General features: G+C 50.2%; 1 protein-coding gene across 1 annotated transcript in view; it reads right to left on the bottom strand.

Moving 5' to 3' along the window:
* Positions 1–1,265: 1,265 nt before the first annotated feature.
* Positions 1,266–14,444, bottom strand: part of SLC15A4 (solute carrier family 15 member 4) — a 29,755-nt gene continuing 16,576 nt past the window's right edge. The window contains exons 6-8 of the mRNA XM_043489014.1: positions 7,735–7,890; positions 6,495–6,653; positions 1,266–2,404 (exon numbers count right to left, since the gene is read on the bottom strand). Coding sequence (XP_043344949.1) covers positions 2,256–2,404; positions 6,495–6,653; positions 7,735–7,890 — 464 coding nt within the window. The 3' untranslated portion in view covers positions 1,266–2,255. The remainder of the gene's footprint in view (positions 2,405–6,494; positions 6,654–7,734; positions 7,891–14,444) is intronic.

Raw genomic sequence — 14,444 nt, 5'->3', positions numbered from 1 at the left:
GTTTTGCGCCGAGTTGAACAGTTCACTAATATTGAAGATCATCCATTTTTTTTATTACCTGAACTTAAGTGATCAGGGTTTTCTAAAAGGCCCCTGGTAATTTTGCAAGGACTTGTTGCTTTGGAACTTTGCAGTGTTATATATATCATGTTGTGTTTTCCCTGCTCTCCTGAGAAGAGGCCACCTCCACATCTGGATGTTAACGTTGGGGGGAGATGCTCCGGTGGCCCATGGGAGGTGGGACCCCCGCCTGTGAAGCCAGACGTATGGACAGCAGCCTGTGTGCTCTGAGAAACCAGGAGACTTGTGAGCTCCTGAGAAAGAACTCAGCCTAAAGACAAACCTTCTCTTTAAACCCACCCACGAGACTGTGCAGAAATAAAGCACTCAGTTCCATCCACCTCCAAGGAAGAGAAAGCAGGGACGAGTGTCTTCCAATGGAGAACACGAACCTGTGCGCTCGGAGGCCAACGAACACTGGCTGCAGACCCACATCGAGGTCTCCAGGGCAGGCGTGTGTTTTAATGAGAGCCCCATGACAGCATACTGGTTCTGTGGATTTGTTTATTTAACTGCTGTTCAGCGCCACACAGCGACCACAACTGTACACTCTCTAAATGCAGGTGGGAAGTTAAAAGGCCGTCAGTTCTCTAACCGGTTGGCTTTCTCGACAGCTTCCCCTTGACAGGAGAGCGTGTACCTGGCTCTCTACCTGTACAGATTCCCAGCCCAGGTAAGGCCCGGAGGCTGGGCAAGGACTTGGCCCCACATGCCGCCTCCATATGCCTGGGGCGCCCTACCCAGGGACAGGCTGGGCTCTCGTCACACAACCCCTTCCCTTTTGTGCCCAATCCCTTACAGAAAAAAAATGTGATTTTTTTGACAACATGGGTTAATGGTTTTCAATATGTAATAGATCCTGAAGGCTGAAACTATACCCCTGGAGGATGATGTGTTTATTTCCTAGAGCAGGGCTTTCCAACCCTTATTTATCTTTAACACAAACTCACACCCAGATGAGTAAGGTGTTTGCCTTTTGTTTTCTCCAAACAAAATAACAGAAATAATATAAAATTGCATTTTAGTACAGAGTAGGCACAAGGATCACTCTCCTAGAAAGTCAAAGACTTGCAACAGGAGCAGGCATTTTATTGAGACTTCTCATCAGTTCCTGCCTGAGGACCCCTCACACGGTCTCCATGACAGCTGAGGAACCCACACATAAAACGCAGATACGTGACGATGGTGGACAGAGCACACAGTCAGTGGGTCTCAAAATCAAGGTTTTTTTATAATAAAGTTATACCAAAAGCACAGCAACAAACGAAGAACAGTTTATTAGACAAAACGAGAAACCCCCCATCACGTAACACCCCCGGCCCAGAGCCAGCGACTGTCGACACTCCAGGTTCACACCGAATCCTGCCAACCGTCCCCAGCCGCGCCAGCGCCGTTCAGCGGAGGGCCCTCCCCCTCCAGAGCGGGTCTTCAGTCTCAGTGGTACCACAGGGAAATCGTACATGGGCACTGACTGGGCGAGGTTTTAAAACACACGTCAGGCTGCTTCACAGGCTGAGATGAACACATGGTCTTAAATAGTTCTTAGTACAACATCATGTTCTTAAGGAAACAACAGGAAAGCAATCTCAACGGTTTAAAAAATTAGCACTATTTGAAGCAGCAGATAAAATGTATTCACCACCACCCTGTACCGAGGAACTTGGCGTTGGCAAGATTTGTGGCTTAGGAGAGAAACCATGAGCAGGACTTCTCTATAAAACCTTCGCGGCACTTGACCACACTCTCGTTTCTTAACAAATCCTCCTGTTCCTCAATGGAAACAGATGTCTATTCATCAAGAAAGAAGAAGAAGGCGAGCGCAGGTTTTACGGGAAGGAGATGAGATTCTTGTTTAAAATACTGGGATGCCAACCCACATGGGTGCCGTCTCCGGAGACCGGTGTCAGCATCTGCGGGTGTTTGCCAGAGGAGACCAGCTGCAGGGTGAGCCAGGGTCTTCGGTGGTGAGAAGCCCGCGGCAGCCTGTCCATCTGCTCCAGGAAGGCCCGGGCGGCAGGAGGTGAACCGCAGGAAGGCACTTACCTAGGTCACCGGGTGAGACGAGAGACCAATCCCGGTGTTATGCCAAGTCTCAGGAAAGTCAGCCATCCACTCTCCCAGCCCCTGCAGGCCCCTTCCCCCGGATCCGTCTGTCCATCTGTCCGTCCACCAGACCCGACAGGGCTGCGGGAGCGTCAGGTCCTCCTGCTGGCGGGCGTGCCGTTCGCTCTCGACCGCTGCCGGTCGTATTTCACGGAAATGATAAGGAAAAGCAGGAGGGTGGCTCCTTGAATGGCCGCCAGAAGGAAAAAGTAATAGTTCAAATAGCAGCCGTTGATGTTGCCTGGAGAGAAGGAAAGGAAAAAAAAACAGAGTTTAGAGAGACAGTTTACAAGATTTTATTTCTTTAACTTGGTTCCTAGCAAGGTCAGGGTGACTTTTAAATGTGGTCATTAAAAAAAAAGAAAGAAGGAAAAAAGGACCCTATCCCTAACTTGAAGTACACAAGTGCCTTGCTCCCAGAGCCACCGTGAAGCTGGCTGTACGTCAACACCAGCTCCAGCCTGGAGCCCCGTCGCCAGCCTCTCCTGCTCCACAGACAAGGAGCCCAACTGTCCCCGAGTCAGCTCCGGAAGCGGAGGGTCTTGGTATCCTGGGTGCAGAGTCTGTACATTGATCAAGACGGCGCAGTGGGCCAGGACACAGCCTGGACATCACGTCTCACAGGACTCCTGCATTCCCGCATTGTCACCCAACATTAGACACGCGCCAGCGTCCCCTTCACAGGCCAGGGCAGGTGGCTGAACACACAGCCGCACGCTATGGGAAGACACAAGTCTGCTTTTTAAATTTCTCCTTAAAAACTTCAGGCTTCAAGTCGATATACAAGCACCTTACTTTAACCCAAAGAGCTGACATGCTGAATGCCTGAGCACCACGCAGGCATCCTATGCCCAAGGTTCCATTTCATGGACCTCAGAGCTCAACCAGCCAGGCTCAAACCCAGTGTCGTGGTCTCTGGGCCCAGTTTCCTCATTTGTAAGATGTGACATGGTGGCCAGCCCCCCACCCCGCCCCCAGCCTGGGACAGAGCTGCCGTGAGAAGCACCCAGGGCCTCTTATAGCGCCCAGAGCATCTTACAGCGCCCAGGGCCTCGGACCAGCTCCTCGGCAGAACCCCTGTCAGGACCCCCAGTCTTCACGGAGGTCTGGGGTACCCGGTCTGCACACCAGTTGTCTCTCCATGGAGGACTGAGGTTTCACAGAACCACCCACCACGGCCCCTTGGCGTGGAGACGCAGGGCTGCGGGTGAGGGACCATGCCATCCCAGCTCCCTGCAGACGGCTGTCCCCACAGGCCACAGGTGGCCTACCGCTTACACTGCCTGTCACCAGCTGAAAAGGGCCTGGCACACACTCAAGAGAGGGGCGGGAAACGCGTCCACCAGCCACGCGTCCAGAGGACGCCGCCGGCTCGGAGGGAAAGCGCGGTTCTCTCCGATGGGCTTCACATGCATTTCCCCTTTGTTTACTTAGAACACCAGACTTCCTTCCCTCTGACGGTCTCCGTCAGGCTGGGTTATTCTGGAACTTCCTTTTTCTATCTGAACATACACTCATTAAAATTAGAGATTCAACACTGCTTTTATTAAACAGAATGAACGAATAGATACAATACACGTGTTTGTATAATAATCATTCACATGTTTTTAAAGAATTCTCACTCAGGCTGTAGAAGACAACGATTTCCTATGTTTACTGCTTCAGGAAGAAACCCAGTAATACCTAGAATTTCTACTAGACTGTGCTTTTTACTCAACAGATACTTAAAAGCCGTGGTTTGGTCCTTACTGCCTGCGGGGCTCCACCCTGGACAGAGACCCCCAGTCCTGGAGTCTGGTGTGCCCGCGCCCACGTGGCACTGCTGGGTGGTGCCGAAGTGCCAACCCTGAAACATCCTTCTCCCCAAATGACACAGGCGATTAAAACTAGCAAAGGGGAAAGCCGGCAGGCCGCGCGGACTGCACACGGTGTTTTCCCCGTCAGGGCGAGTCTCAGCCTGGCGTTAGGAAGGGTGTTCAGAACTGGGTCCAGCACCTAAAAGCGATCACAGTCAGCCTTTGCTTTCTTGGGCCTCTTACCAGCACTGCATACGAAGGTGGTAAACTCTGGGTGTTCTTTCTTTGATAAGACAGACTCCTGGGCCCCAAGGAACAAGCTCACGTGTCACCAAACACATGCACGCAAACATTCCCAGCTGCTCTATTCATGACAGCCTCCAACTGGGGAGGCCTGCAACACCCATGCACAGCACAGCAGATAAATGAACTGTGACTTATTCGTACAACAGATCCTCCGCAGAAATAACAAAAGAACCGGTTACTGGGGACGACTCGGAGAACTCAGCGCTGAGTGAAAGACGACGGCCACAGCAGAGGCCTGGGAGGCAACAGGACTCAACGGGCTGACATCATAGCAATTCATCCTGCTGGGACCTGGGGGCTTAACTCAGCAAGGACGGGAGGAAGGCTTCTGTCCTGCATTTGGGTCGGGATGAAGAGCACACTGAGCCGCGCGCTTCAAGACCAGCGCCCCTCACAGCACAGATGTGGTTCCCAATCTAAACACAACAAGGACAAGCAGGCCGACAGAGGACAGGGAGAGAAGGACGGAGGGAGGGGAGACTCAGACCACAGCCAGGGACCCGACAGGATGCGATCACACGTCGGTCGGGAAGCACTGAGCCAGCACCCACCGCCACCTGAGCCTGGGCGGAGCAGGGAGGAGCAAGGAGAGTAGAGAAGCTGGCCTGCTGCTCGTCCTCCAGAAGAATCTGGCACGGCTTGGGGGTGGGAGTGGGGTGTCCCCAGGCCCACCCCGTCCCCCAATCACTGCCCCCAACAGCCCCTGCCCCTAACCGAGAGGGAGCCCTGCCATGTCCTCCTACGCCACCGTCATCTCACCCAGCACCCGGGGCTCCAGGCAGAAGGGGCACAAGCTCTCTGCACTAGAGGGAAACAGGGGAGACCACCTGCGCTCCAGAGGGGGCGGCCGATCCAGGACACACGACCCGGTGCCTCCCTCTCGTGGAAATAATATCAACACACAGGACCCAGGTCCAGCACCGGTACCTGTGTGCATCAATACTGGAGGTGACCCTCACAGCTACAAGTATTAAAACCACCTGTCAGAAGGAAAGGATGGATGACAGGCAAACTACAAGTTATTAAATTAGTAGTGGGGGGATTAAATCACTGGAAAGCAACAAGGATGACCAAAGCCAATCAATCCCTTATGATACATTTAAAAATGAAACAAAAACTAAGAAACAGCATCGACATCTGAAGAACTACGGAGGTTTGCTCTCTGTAGCAAGTCTTTGAAGGAGGTCTGTTCCATGACACTAGGAACCCAGGAGGGCTTTCAGAACCCCTGTGTAACTGGACCTTACCCTCTGGGAGGGGGGCAGCCCCTCCTCACCACAACCAGGCTGGGCCTGCCCGCCCCCCACAGTCCCGGCGCTCACAGCTGGACCACATCAGCCACGGTGCCCAGGGGGTACTGGGGGCTCCGGTTCCTGTTACATCAGGGCTTCTCAGGCCTAAACGCTCAGCTCAGCACAGGAATTTTAACTGAATCATGGGAGGGCTTTTGGAATTCTGCCATTTCTGGAGAACAGTCTCTAAGCTTTCATCAGGTTCCTAAGGGGATTTACAACCTAAAAGTACCAGGGGACAGCAAATACCACACAACTACGCAAGGAAAAGCAACCAAAAGCAGTGGTGGTTTTTACTGGTGAAACATACAGAAGGAAGACGCCTCCATCTCCAGGTCCACCTACAGGCGACGTCAACCTACAAACAGCAGAGCTCTTGTCTCTCGCCAGTGATTTTGCTCAAGATGCCACCTACTGGCAGTGGCTGTAAAACTCCATTATGATTGATCACGAGTCACATTTGTTTTTAAAAAAGCAACTTAACTGTCTATCTTTTTTTTAATCACAAGAAATTAAAAGGTACTGTCAGGGAAAGAAAATACAAAACTAAGATAAATGAAGGGAAATTTGTGATACAGATTTTACCTGCCTCCTAATAAAATAAAGACAGTGCTGGACCTGGCTGGACCTGAGAAAGAAGGCAGTGTACCCATCACAGATGTGGGAATAAATAGCGGCCACTCAGCTGCTGGCGGCGGGTGTGGCCAAGGCTGACCTGGGCAGGAGAGGTACACCTGTCTCCAGGAGATCATGTGTGACATGGGTAAACGGGGTGAGGTGGGTGGTCTGACGCAGCTCGGGGAGCAGGGTGGGGGCTCCTGGCCCAGCCCAGAGACACTGATCGCGTCCAGTCCCAGGTGCCCCATGTGACCTAAGGGCTGGGGCTCTGGATGCTGGTCACTGCTGATGGGGTGGGCAGGGGTGGGGTGGTCCTTACCGAAGTCTGTGTGGCTGCTCATCCACCCGATGGCCTTCAGGGACACCAACGCCAACAGTCCTGAGCCCACGAAGGACCCGACGCCGGAGAAGAAGAAGAACAAGCCCATGATGGCGCTCTGCATGGACTTGGGGGCAGCCGAGTATGCAAATTCCAGGCCTGGGGGGGTGGGGAATGAAGGGTGTTTTTGGAGAGGACACAGCACTGCCTCAGTACGGCTGCCCTCGGAGACCTGGGACTCTGGGCTCGGCCCCTCCCTGCTCTGAGACAGCTCCTGGCTGGCTGCTCATCTCCCACCACAGCCCCTGGAAACCCCAAGAGGTGGTGGTGACCCCCACCCTCACATCGGAGGGCAGCATTTGACTTGCCAGCTCTTGGAATTTCCAGTTCCTCATGGAGAGAAGTTGAAGAAGCCAAATTTCCTACATTCTTAACTGATTTGAGTTTGCAAATGAACTAGTGACACTAAAATGTGGAAATCTACTCAGGAATTCTACCTGAAAGGCAAGGTGTTTGAGAACAGTTTTGGGAGGCACATCTATAACCCAGTTCCTACCATGATAACCAGACATGGAGATGTGCGCTGGGCTCTAAAGGAAGGGCCGATCCCTTTGATTTATTCCTTCCCAAGTTCATGAGCCAATTCCGCGTGAGCACAGGGGGAGGGGAGGAGAGGGGAAAACCAGCGCCTGCAGCCCGGCCAGCTCTGGTTATCAATCATTCTCTCCTTCCCTCACTCCCGGCAGCGAGAAACAGGCCCACACAGAATTCACTGTCCACATGCCACCACGGGATCTCACCAATAGGGAGGAGAGGCCTGTGAGAACACGCTTTACAAATGAGGTTTCTCCCTTACACATCTAAAGGCAGACACTGCGAGTCGGGCAGTGAGGGACCCCGAGGCCTGGCCGCGGCGGGACTGGGGAGCCAGTGGCCAGGCCAGGAAGCCGAGCCCCCCACCCCCGAAATGGGTTCTCCTTTCCTGTCTCCTGTGGACGCTCTACAGCAGGTGACTTTCATGTTGATGTTTTGGGAATCCTACTTTTACACCAAGAAAGGGGAGCCTCAGCCATAACATCACGCTTTCCTCACTGATTCACGTTCTGAACCACACCCGCCCACCAACACCCACCGTGCGCTGTGCAGTTCTCTCAACACAGCCTAACAAGGGAGGAAACAGCACGGCCTTAATCGTGCGGCCAGGGGACTGGACACAGATGCCCCCGACAGGAGACCTCACCTGCGATGCTGGCGAATATCTCACTGACGCCGATCAGCACGTACTGCGGGACCTGCCACCAGATGGGCAAGTCCGCGGCGTAGTACACGACGTGCCCGATGGTCTGGTTGATGGTCTTCTCCTTCACGAGGTCCAGCCTCTTGCTTTCCAAAATCCCTACAATTCATAAGTAGCTTATGAGCATTTATTCATTAACATTTGTAATTAAACTGAAAAACCAGATCCTTAGGACAAGATGCCTGTCGATGATTCTGAGAAATGCATGAAAGGTTAACACCAGATGACACATATCCCCCCAAACCCCCGAGCTCAGGAATTTCCCTTTCCCCCTTTCAGCTTCCCAAGTAGGTCACTGAAAAACAGAGGTCACGTCCTCCGTTATCTCACGCAGGTGTTCTGCAGTGACTTATAAAACCAGCGTTCAGCGTGCTTAACACAATCCTCAAAGCTCTGGATCGCTCACCTAAACGCCTTTTGCTTCCTTCAAAAAGAGGAGCAAGAGAAAGCTACACTGTCCTGCAATAAAAAGATTAATCACACTATTTACTTACCAGAAGGTAATAAATCTGGAGATGCTTTTCCCTTCAAGGTAACATATTTACGCTGATTCACTGACTGATTATCATGACTACAATGACTACCACTATTACTACTAAAGCCAGTTTGCCCATGCAGATGGGCTCAACCTTACCAACAAACTACAGTAGTCCCCCTTATCTGTGGGGGATACGTTCCAAGACCCCAGTGGATGCCTGAAACCGAGAACAGTTCTACATCCTATATATATGTATACACATACTATTTTTTCCCTGCCCACACAAACCTGATAAAATTTAACTTATAAATCCGGCACAGTAAGAGGTTAAGTTAACAACAGTAACTAAGAATAAAACAGAACAATGATAACAACACACTGTAATAAAAGTTATGTGAAGTTGGTGGTCTCCCTAAGTATCTCATTGTATTGTAGGTATTTCCAGACTGTGGTTGATCCTGGGGTCACAGAAACCATGGAAACCACAGCCAGGGACGAGGGGGTGACAGCAAACTGGGCTTCACCCGCCACCAGCGGCCTTCTGCCCTCAGCGGCACCAAGGACTCCCTGGATTATCAGTCATCTGTCAGGTGGGGCAGAAGGACATGGGAAAATAAGCAAGATCATGGGAAAATAGCTATTCTACAAAAAAAAAAAAAAGCAGATCGAAATGAAGTTTAAAACAACAACCTGTAGGACCAAGTTTTTAGAGTAAAGATGCTTTTAAAGAATTCTAGTGGCAAATGAAATAATGGACTCTAATAGCTAATGTATTCATAGTAATTATGTGTTTAAAACAGTATGAGGAAGGACAGGAGTCTGGGTAGAGGGATAGTGGAATATATATACACAAGGGGCTTCCGTGGTGATTCAAGTGGTAAAGAATGCTCCTGCCGGCCTTGTAAAGCAAGCCAGCTGTGCCATGTTGGGAGGAAGGGCAGGGAAAGCTAGGTCAACAGAAAACTGAGCTAACTATGTTAGATCCAGCTTTTAAAACACAAGTCGCCCAAATTTTCTGAAGGCATACTTTCCTAGCTACCCTTCAGCCTTATGTCTGGCACCTGTGTCCTTGATGACTGTTCTTTTTGATCCCTTCTGGACTTTTTTAAAAAAAATAAATAAATAGGAAAACCATCTTGATCTTTTTGTCTGAGGACCTGAAATTTAGCTTCAGAAATATATGACATGAATTACATTTCCCAGTTCCCCGACCTGTATACTGGATTTCCTAACACTAGCCAGTTTAAATCTCTAACAAATTGAGGAGAAGGCTGGTATGATAATCATTATCGCTGCCCTCAGACTGGACGATCACCGCACTGCACTGGCCACCCACCCTCTAGCTTGGAAGGGTTAGATTCAAGTATAGAGCGAGGGAAGAACTCACTCAGCCTGGTTTAGGGGAATAAATGCTGAAGCTGGATAAGACTCTCGCCCGTCACGGGAAAGACAAGGGGGAGTGAAGACCACACTGGGCGTGCCTGCGTGTTTACGGCGGGGAGTTACTGGTGGGGACAACACACGGATTTAGAGAAAAGATACTGCTGACTTCTGGCAAGCTGGCAGACAACAGGAGTAAGCTGCAGGACAGATGTCATCCGTTAGAAAAACACAGCCTCCTGTGGAGGCTGAGGGGGGAGAGGTAACAGCAACCAAGGGGCCCGTAAACAAACAAGGACCACGCCCTAAGGGACAAGAGCACGAGAGGTCACAGAGCGCCTCTCCGGTGGGGACGGGAGGACGGAAGGTGTGGCGCGCGCGGCTGACACTAGGAGACAGGGGGAGGAGCAGGGGCCCGAGAGAGGCCGACGGAACCAGAGCGGTCCTCGGACAGCCGCGGCCCTGCGGGGTCTGGGCACGCCGGCCCCGGAGAGGCCGCAGGGCTCGTGACGGAAGAGACAAGAAGCGCGGGAACAAACCAGCATAAAGACAGAAGCTGGGAGAACCAAGGCAGAAAGAAGAGGGGCAAATTCTACATTAACCACACAAACTCCCATCAGGTCAAACACAAGAGAAAACCCAACACTGTGGGTGAGGAGGGAATGGAGTGTGGCAGCAGCAATGGTCGGGTAAGAGGAGGGGCAGGCAGTCACCGGGAGGAAGACGTGACGACGGCAACACAGGGCAGGAAGGGGGCATCCAGGAAACACGCCGAGGGGCAGGAGAGGCCCCGGTGCCCACCCGGCCCCGCGCCTGCTGCTCCCCGACGCCAGCTCATCCACACTCACCACGAGCCGCAGAGAAAACGTGGAGCCAGAGCACCGACCGGGGGAGCTGGCCGGGCTCTCGCTGGGCCTGAGAGCTCCCGTGTGCGGCCTCCCCGCTCAGCGCTGCTCCCCCAGGAACCTTTATGGGCAAAGTACCAGCACAGGCTACAAGTGCAGCGAGAGTCTGAGGCACACCAGCCCTGCTGGTCATCAGAGAAGCGGACGGAAAGGATACGGCTGTGCTTTGGCTTCCCAGGTAGCGCTCGTGGTAAATAATCCGCTTGCCAATGCAGGAGACGCAAGAGACGTAGGTTCAATCCCTGGGTCAGGAATATCCCCTGGAGGAGGAAATGGCATCCCACTCCAGTATTCTTGCCTGAAGAATCCCATGGACAGAGGAGCCTGGCTATAGTCCACAGGATCACAAAGAGTCAGACACGACTGAAATGACTTAGCACGTAGCATGTGCTAGAAGTGCAGTGAGAATCTGAGGCACATGAGCCCTGCTGGTCCTCGTCAGAGCAAGCAGACGGAAAGATACGGCTTTGTTTGGTGACGGGTTGCTAACTGGAGGAGACCCAGGGCAGACCCAAGTCCTGTACTTTAGGGACACTATCATCTGTGCCCCCTCGGGGCTGAGTTCTAACAGACTCATGCTGCCTAACAGAGAACAGTGCCGCTCTAAGGACACTGTCCCCTGGACCGGACAGTGCCTCCCATTCACCAGACCCTGCACAGACCATCGCATCCCTGGACACACGTCATCCCCGTGACCCCAGGCCCCGGGCAGCACTGGACTCCAGGACTCCTGCTACACGGGATCCAAAACTAACGCAGCTGACAGCACTACAGCCATCGGCCATCCTATGCAGCACCCCACAAACATTTTTAGAAAGTAATACTGGCCAAAAAGGAAGCCCTGAAATGCATGATACAGGAATTATAAAGCCATGATCTCTCTCAACTCAACTAAAGCTTTCTTGGTAGCAAATGGACAAACAACAGCATCAACTATTAGGAACTGAAATAAGTTCTCTAAAAGTACTCTTGGATCAAAAAGAAAATTAAAACCACAGTTTCAATATTCTCCTGGGGAAAAAAAAAGAAACCATTACAACAAACCAAAGTGCAACAGACCTTGATAGAAAGGCAGTACCAGGCCAATTAAAAGAAGAACATGGTCTTTACTGTTAAGCGGGAACAAATAAATGGAAGTGAAGAATTTAACTCAAGCAATGAGAAAAAGAAATCAACAAAACACACTGAAGGTAACACAAGTTAATATCTTAATTATTCACCAAGAAAACATAAAAACAATCAAATGATAAATTCAAGAGACACATCTAAGGGAAAATCGTAAAATACAGTTTTGGCCAATCTAATAAAAAAGAAGACATAAAAAAGTGAAACTAGAAAAGAGGAAGGAAATGCAACAGATTTATTTAAATAACCATTTTTATCTCCTTTCAATTTCTCTAACTCAATAAATTATATTCTAGGGACACTAAAAGATAAAAAGCTTAAGTGATTCAACAAAAAACAAGATCTGTACAAAACTGAGGAAAAGGTGGGAAAATGATCATATTTCCTTTCAGAGAAGTGATGCACCCTTGTAATTTTCTAGGTAAAGACTTGGAAGTTCCTGAGAGCAGAAGGAAATTTCTCATCCTGTTAAACACACCCCGCCTCCAGAAACAGGGCATTTACCAACCCTTTAGTGAAGCTGTGTGACCCGGACACCAAACCAGACTGCTGCTGGTTAGACAGGGATGCACAGTCACCCAGCAAAAGAGCAGCAGACTCCAATCAGACCATCAGGGCCAGCCCTTTTAACAAACAGGGTTTATTTATTTCAACAGTTAAACACCAGAGGTTAAAATAAATAAAAATATGAGCTGCCAAAGGTTGGGGAAGGTGGGAAGGGCACGTCATCCTCCTGAAAACGAACGTCTAAGATATTTGAGGAAAACTCAACATTCATTTCTGCCAAAAATATTCAGTAAGCTTGAAATAAAGTTTAGATATTTAACATCACCATAAACACCTATTTCAAACGAGGAGGTGAGCGTGAACTTTGAGCAGTGAGCAGCTGAAGGCACTCCCATCAAAGTCTGGGATAAATGGAGGGAGACTAGGACTTCTTTGGGGGATTCGAGAAGGAAAGTAATTTCACTGGGCGTGGCAACCCACTCCAGGATTCTTGCCTGGAGAATCCCATGGACAGAGGAGCCTGGCTACAGTCCACGGGGTTGCACAGAGTCAGACACGACGGAAGTGACTTAGCACACATAGACGCATGACGGTAACAGTGAGAACTAGAATCCTGAATACCCAACAACAAAGGACTGCAGGTGAGTGTTTGACATGGAAGGATACTTTGGTTTTTTTTTTGTTGTTGTTGTTGTTGTTTTTAATAGCAGGTGACAAAGAAGTACACACACAGACATCACATCATATATAATTTTTCCCATGCACTTGCAGGCTGATAGCAGAAGACATCCTTGGGTGGAATTATGAGTGCTTAAATCTGTGTGTGTGAGAGACACACAGAGGGAGGGAGGAAGGAGGAGAGAAATGGGGGGAGATGTTCATCTGTGTTTGGTGGATTTTTTTTTTACCTGCCTACAGTTAATAAGTGTTTCTTTATACCTTTAAGGGTTTCTTAGGTTTAGTTTTTAAATCAGGCTCAAATCATTGTACACAACAGCCTTTCATTTCTGTAGAAACACAAAAAGTGTATGTGTATGCACACACAGATACACAAAGTTTGACATACACCATCACAGCAGTGAGCATCTCTGGGGAAGTTACAGCTGATCTTTATTTTCTTCTTTATGTTTCTAAGGTTCCCTTTTCTCCAGTGAGCATCTATTATGTTAGTAAGTTAAGAACACATACAATTTTGAAGGGGAAAGGAAACCTAACAAACTAGCACTCTTTTTTCCTCAAGCAGGATGGGAGAAAACCCGCTGGCTGTGCCTGCTTCTCACCTGAGAAACTTTAAAGACAGAACTGTTTCCAGCAGGGATGGTACTAAACAGAAGATTCTGATTTATTATGGATGAACATAGAAAGTTAAAAGGCAAAATCATCTCTTTTCTATTAAAATGTTGGTCTGCTCTCATGACTCCTGGTTTCCATTCAAAGCTCATTAATGTCCCAGTTAAATAATATTCACTAGAGCTGGAAATGAAATGGCATGAAACACCAGTCACTGCTTACATTAAATTTAATAAACTGTGCCTAAGTCAAGTTATGAGACATGTAAACTCTGTGAATCAGTGATGGTTAAGTTCCTTCCTAATATCTGGTCACTCAGCAAAGAAAGCCTCTTTAGACCGTCGGCACTGGAGGCGGTTTCTGTCTAAGCACGTGATTTGGATGCTGACACTCAGCGCGGCCGTGGTCACAGAGGGGCCTGCGGCCACCTGATGGCAGCCCGACCCTGCTGAGCAGGAAGCGAGCTGCTGGCACTGCTTGTGCTTTTAGAAGGCGGCACTGGGACCCCTCGTGGGCCCGTGGGTGAGACTTTGCACTCCCAACACAGCGGGCCCAGGTTTGACCCCTGGCCGGGGAACTAGATCCCACATGCCACACTAAAGATCAGAAAGACAGAGAGAAAGAAGGAAAAAAAGGAAGAAAGAAATGGCAGCGCTGCCCGCCCAACTGGACCCGCTCAACAGGCTCCCGTCTGCCATCATTTCCTACATAAACAGGCACAGAAACCATCGGGAGGGATGACCCCAGGGCTCTCAGGGCACCCGAAGAAGCTACTCAGCCATAAATGAAACTGAAAGAGAAGATGGTGTGTTAAAGGAACCAAACTCAGAGTCTGCTAGAAGATGCCTGGGAACCTAGCAATCTCTCCTTTCCCACAGGCAGCTGACAAGGATACCTTCCCATGGGGTGCGACTGGTTGGCTGGGGTACAGAGGGGGGGCTCTCCCATCCAGGAAGAGAAGAGGTTCT

The sequence above is a fragment of the Cervus canadensis genome, chromosome 1, assembly GCF_019320065.1.
Source record: "Cervus canadensis isolate Bull #8, Minnesota chromosome 1, ASM1932006v1, whole genome shotgun sequence".
Lineage (NCBI taxonomy): Eukaryota > Metazoa > Chordata > Mammalia > Artiodactyla > Cervidae > Cervus > Cervus canadensis.
Note: the sequence above shows the minus strand (reverse complement) of the source record. Positions and strands in the feature narration are given on the sequence as shown.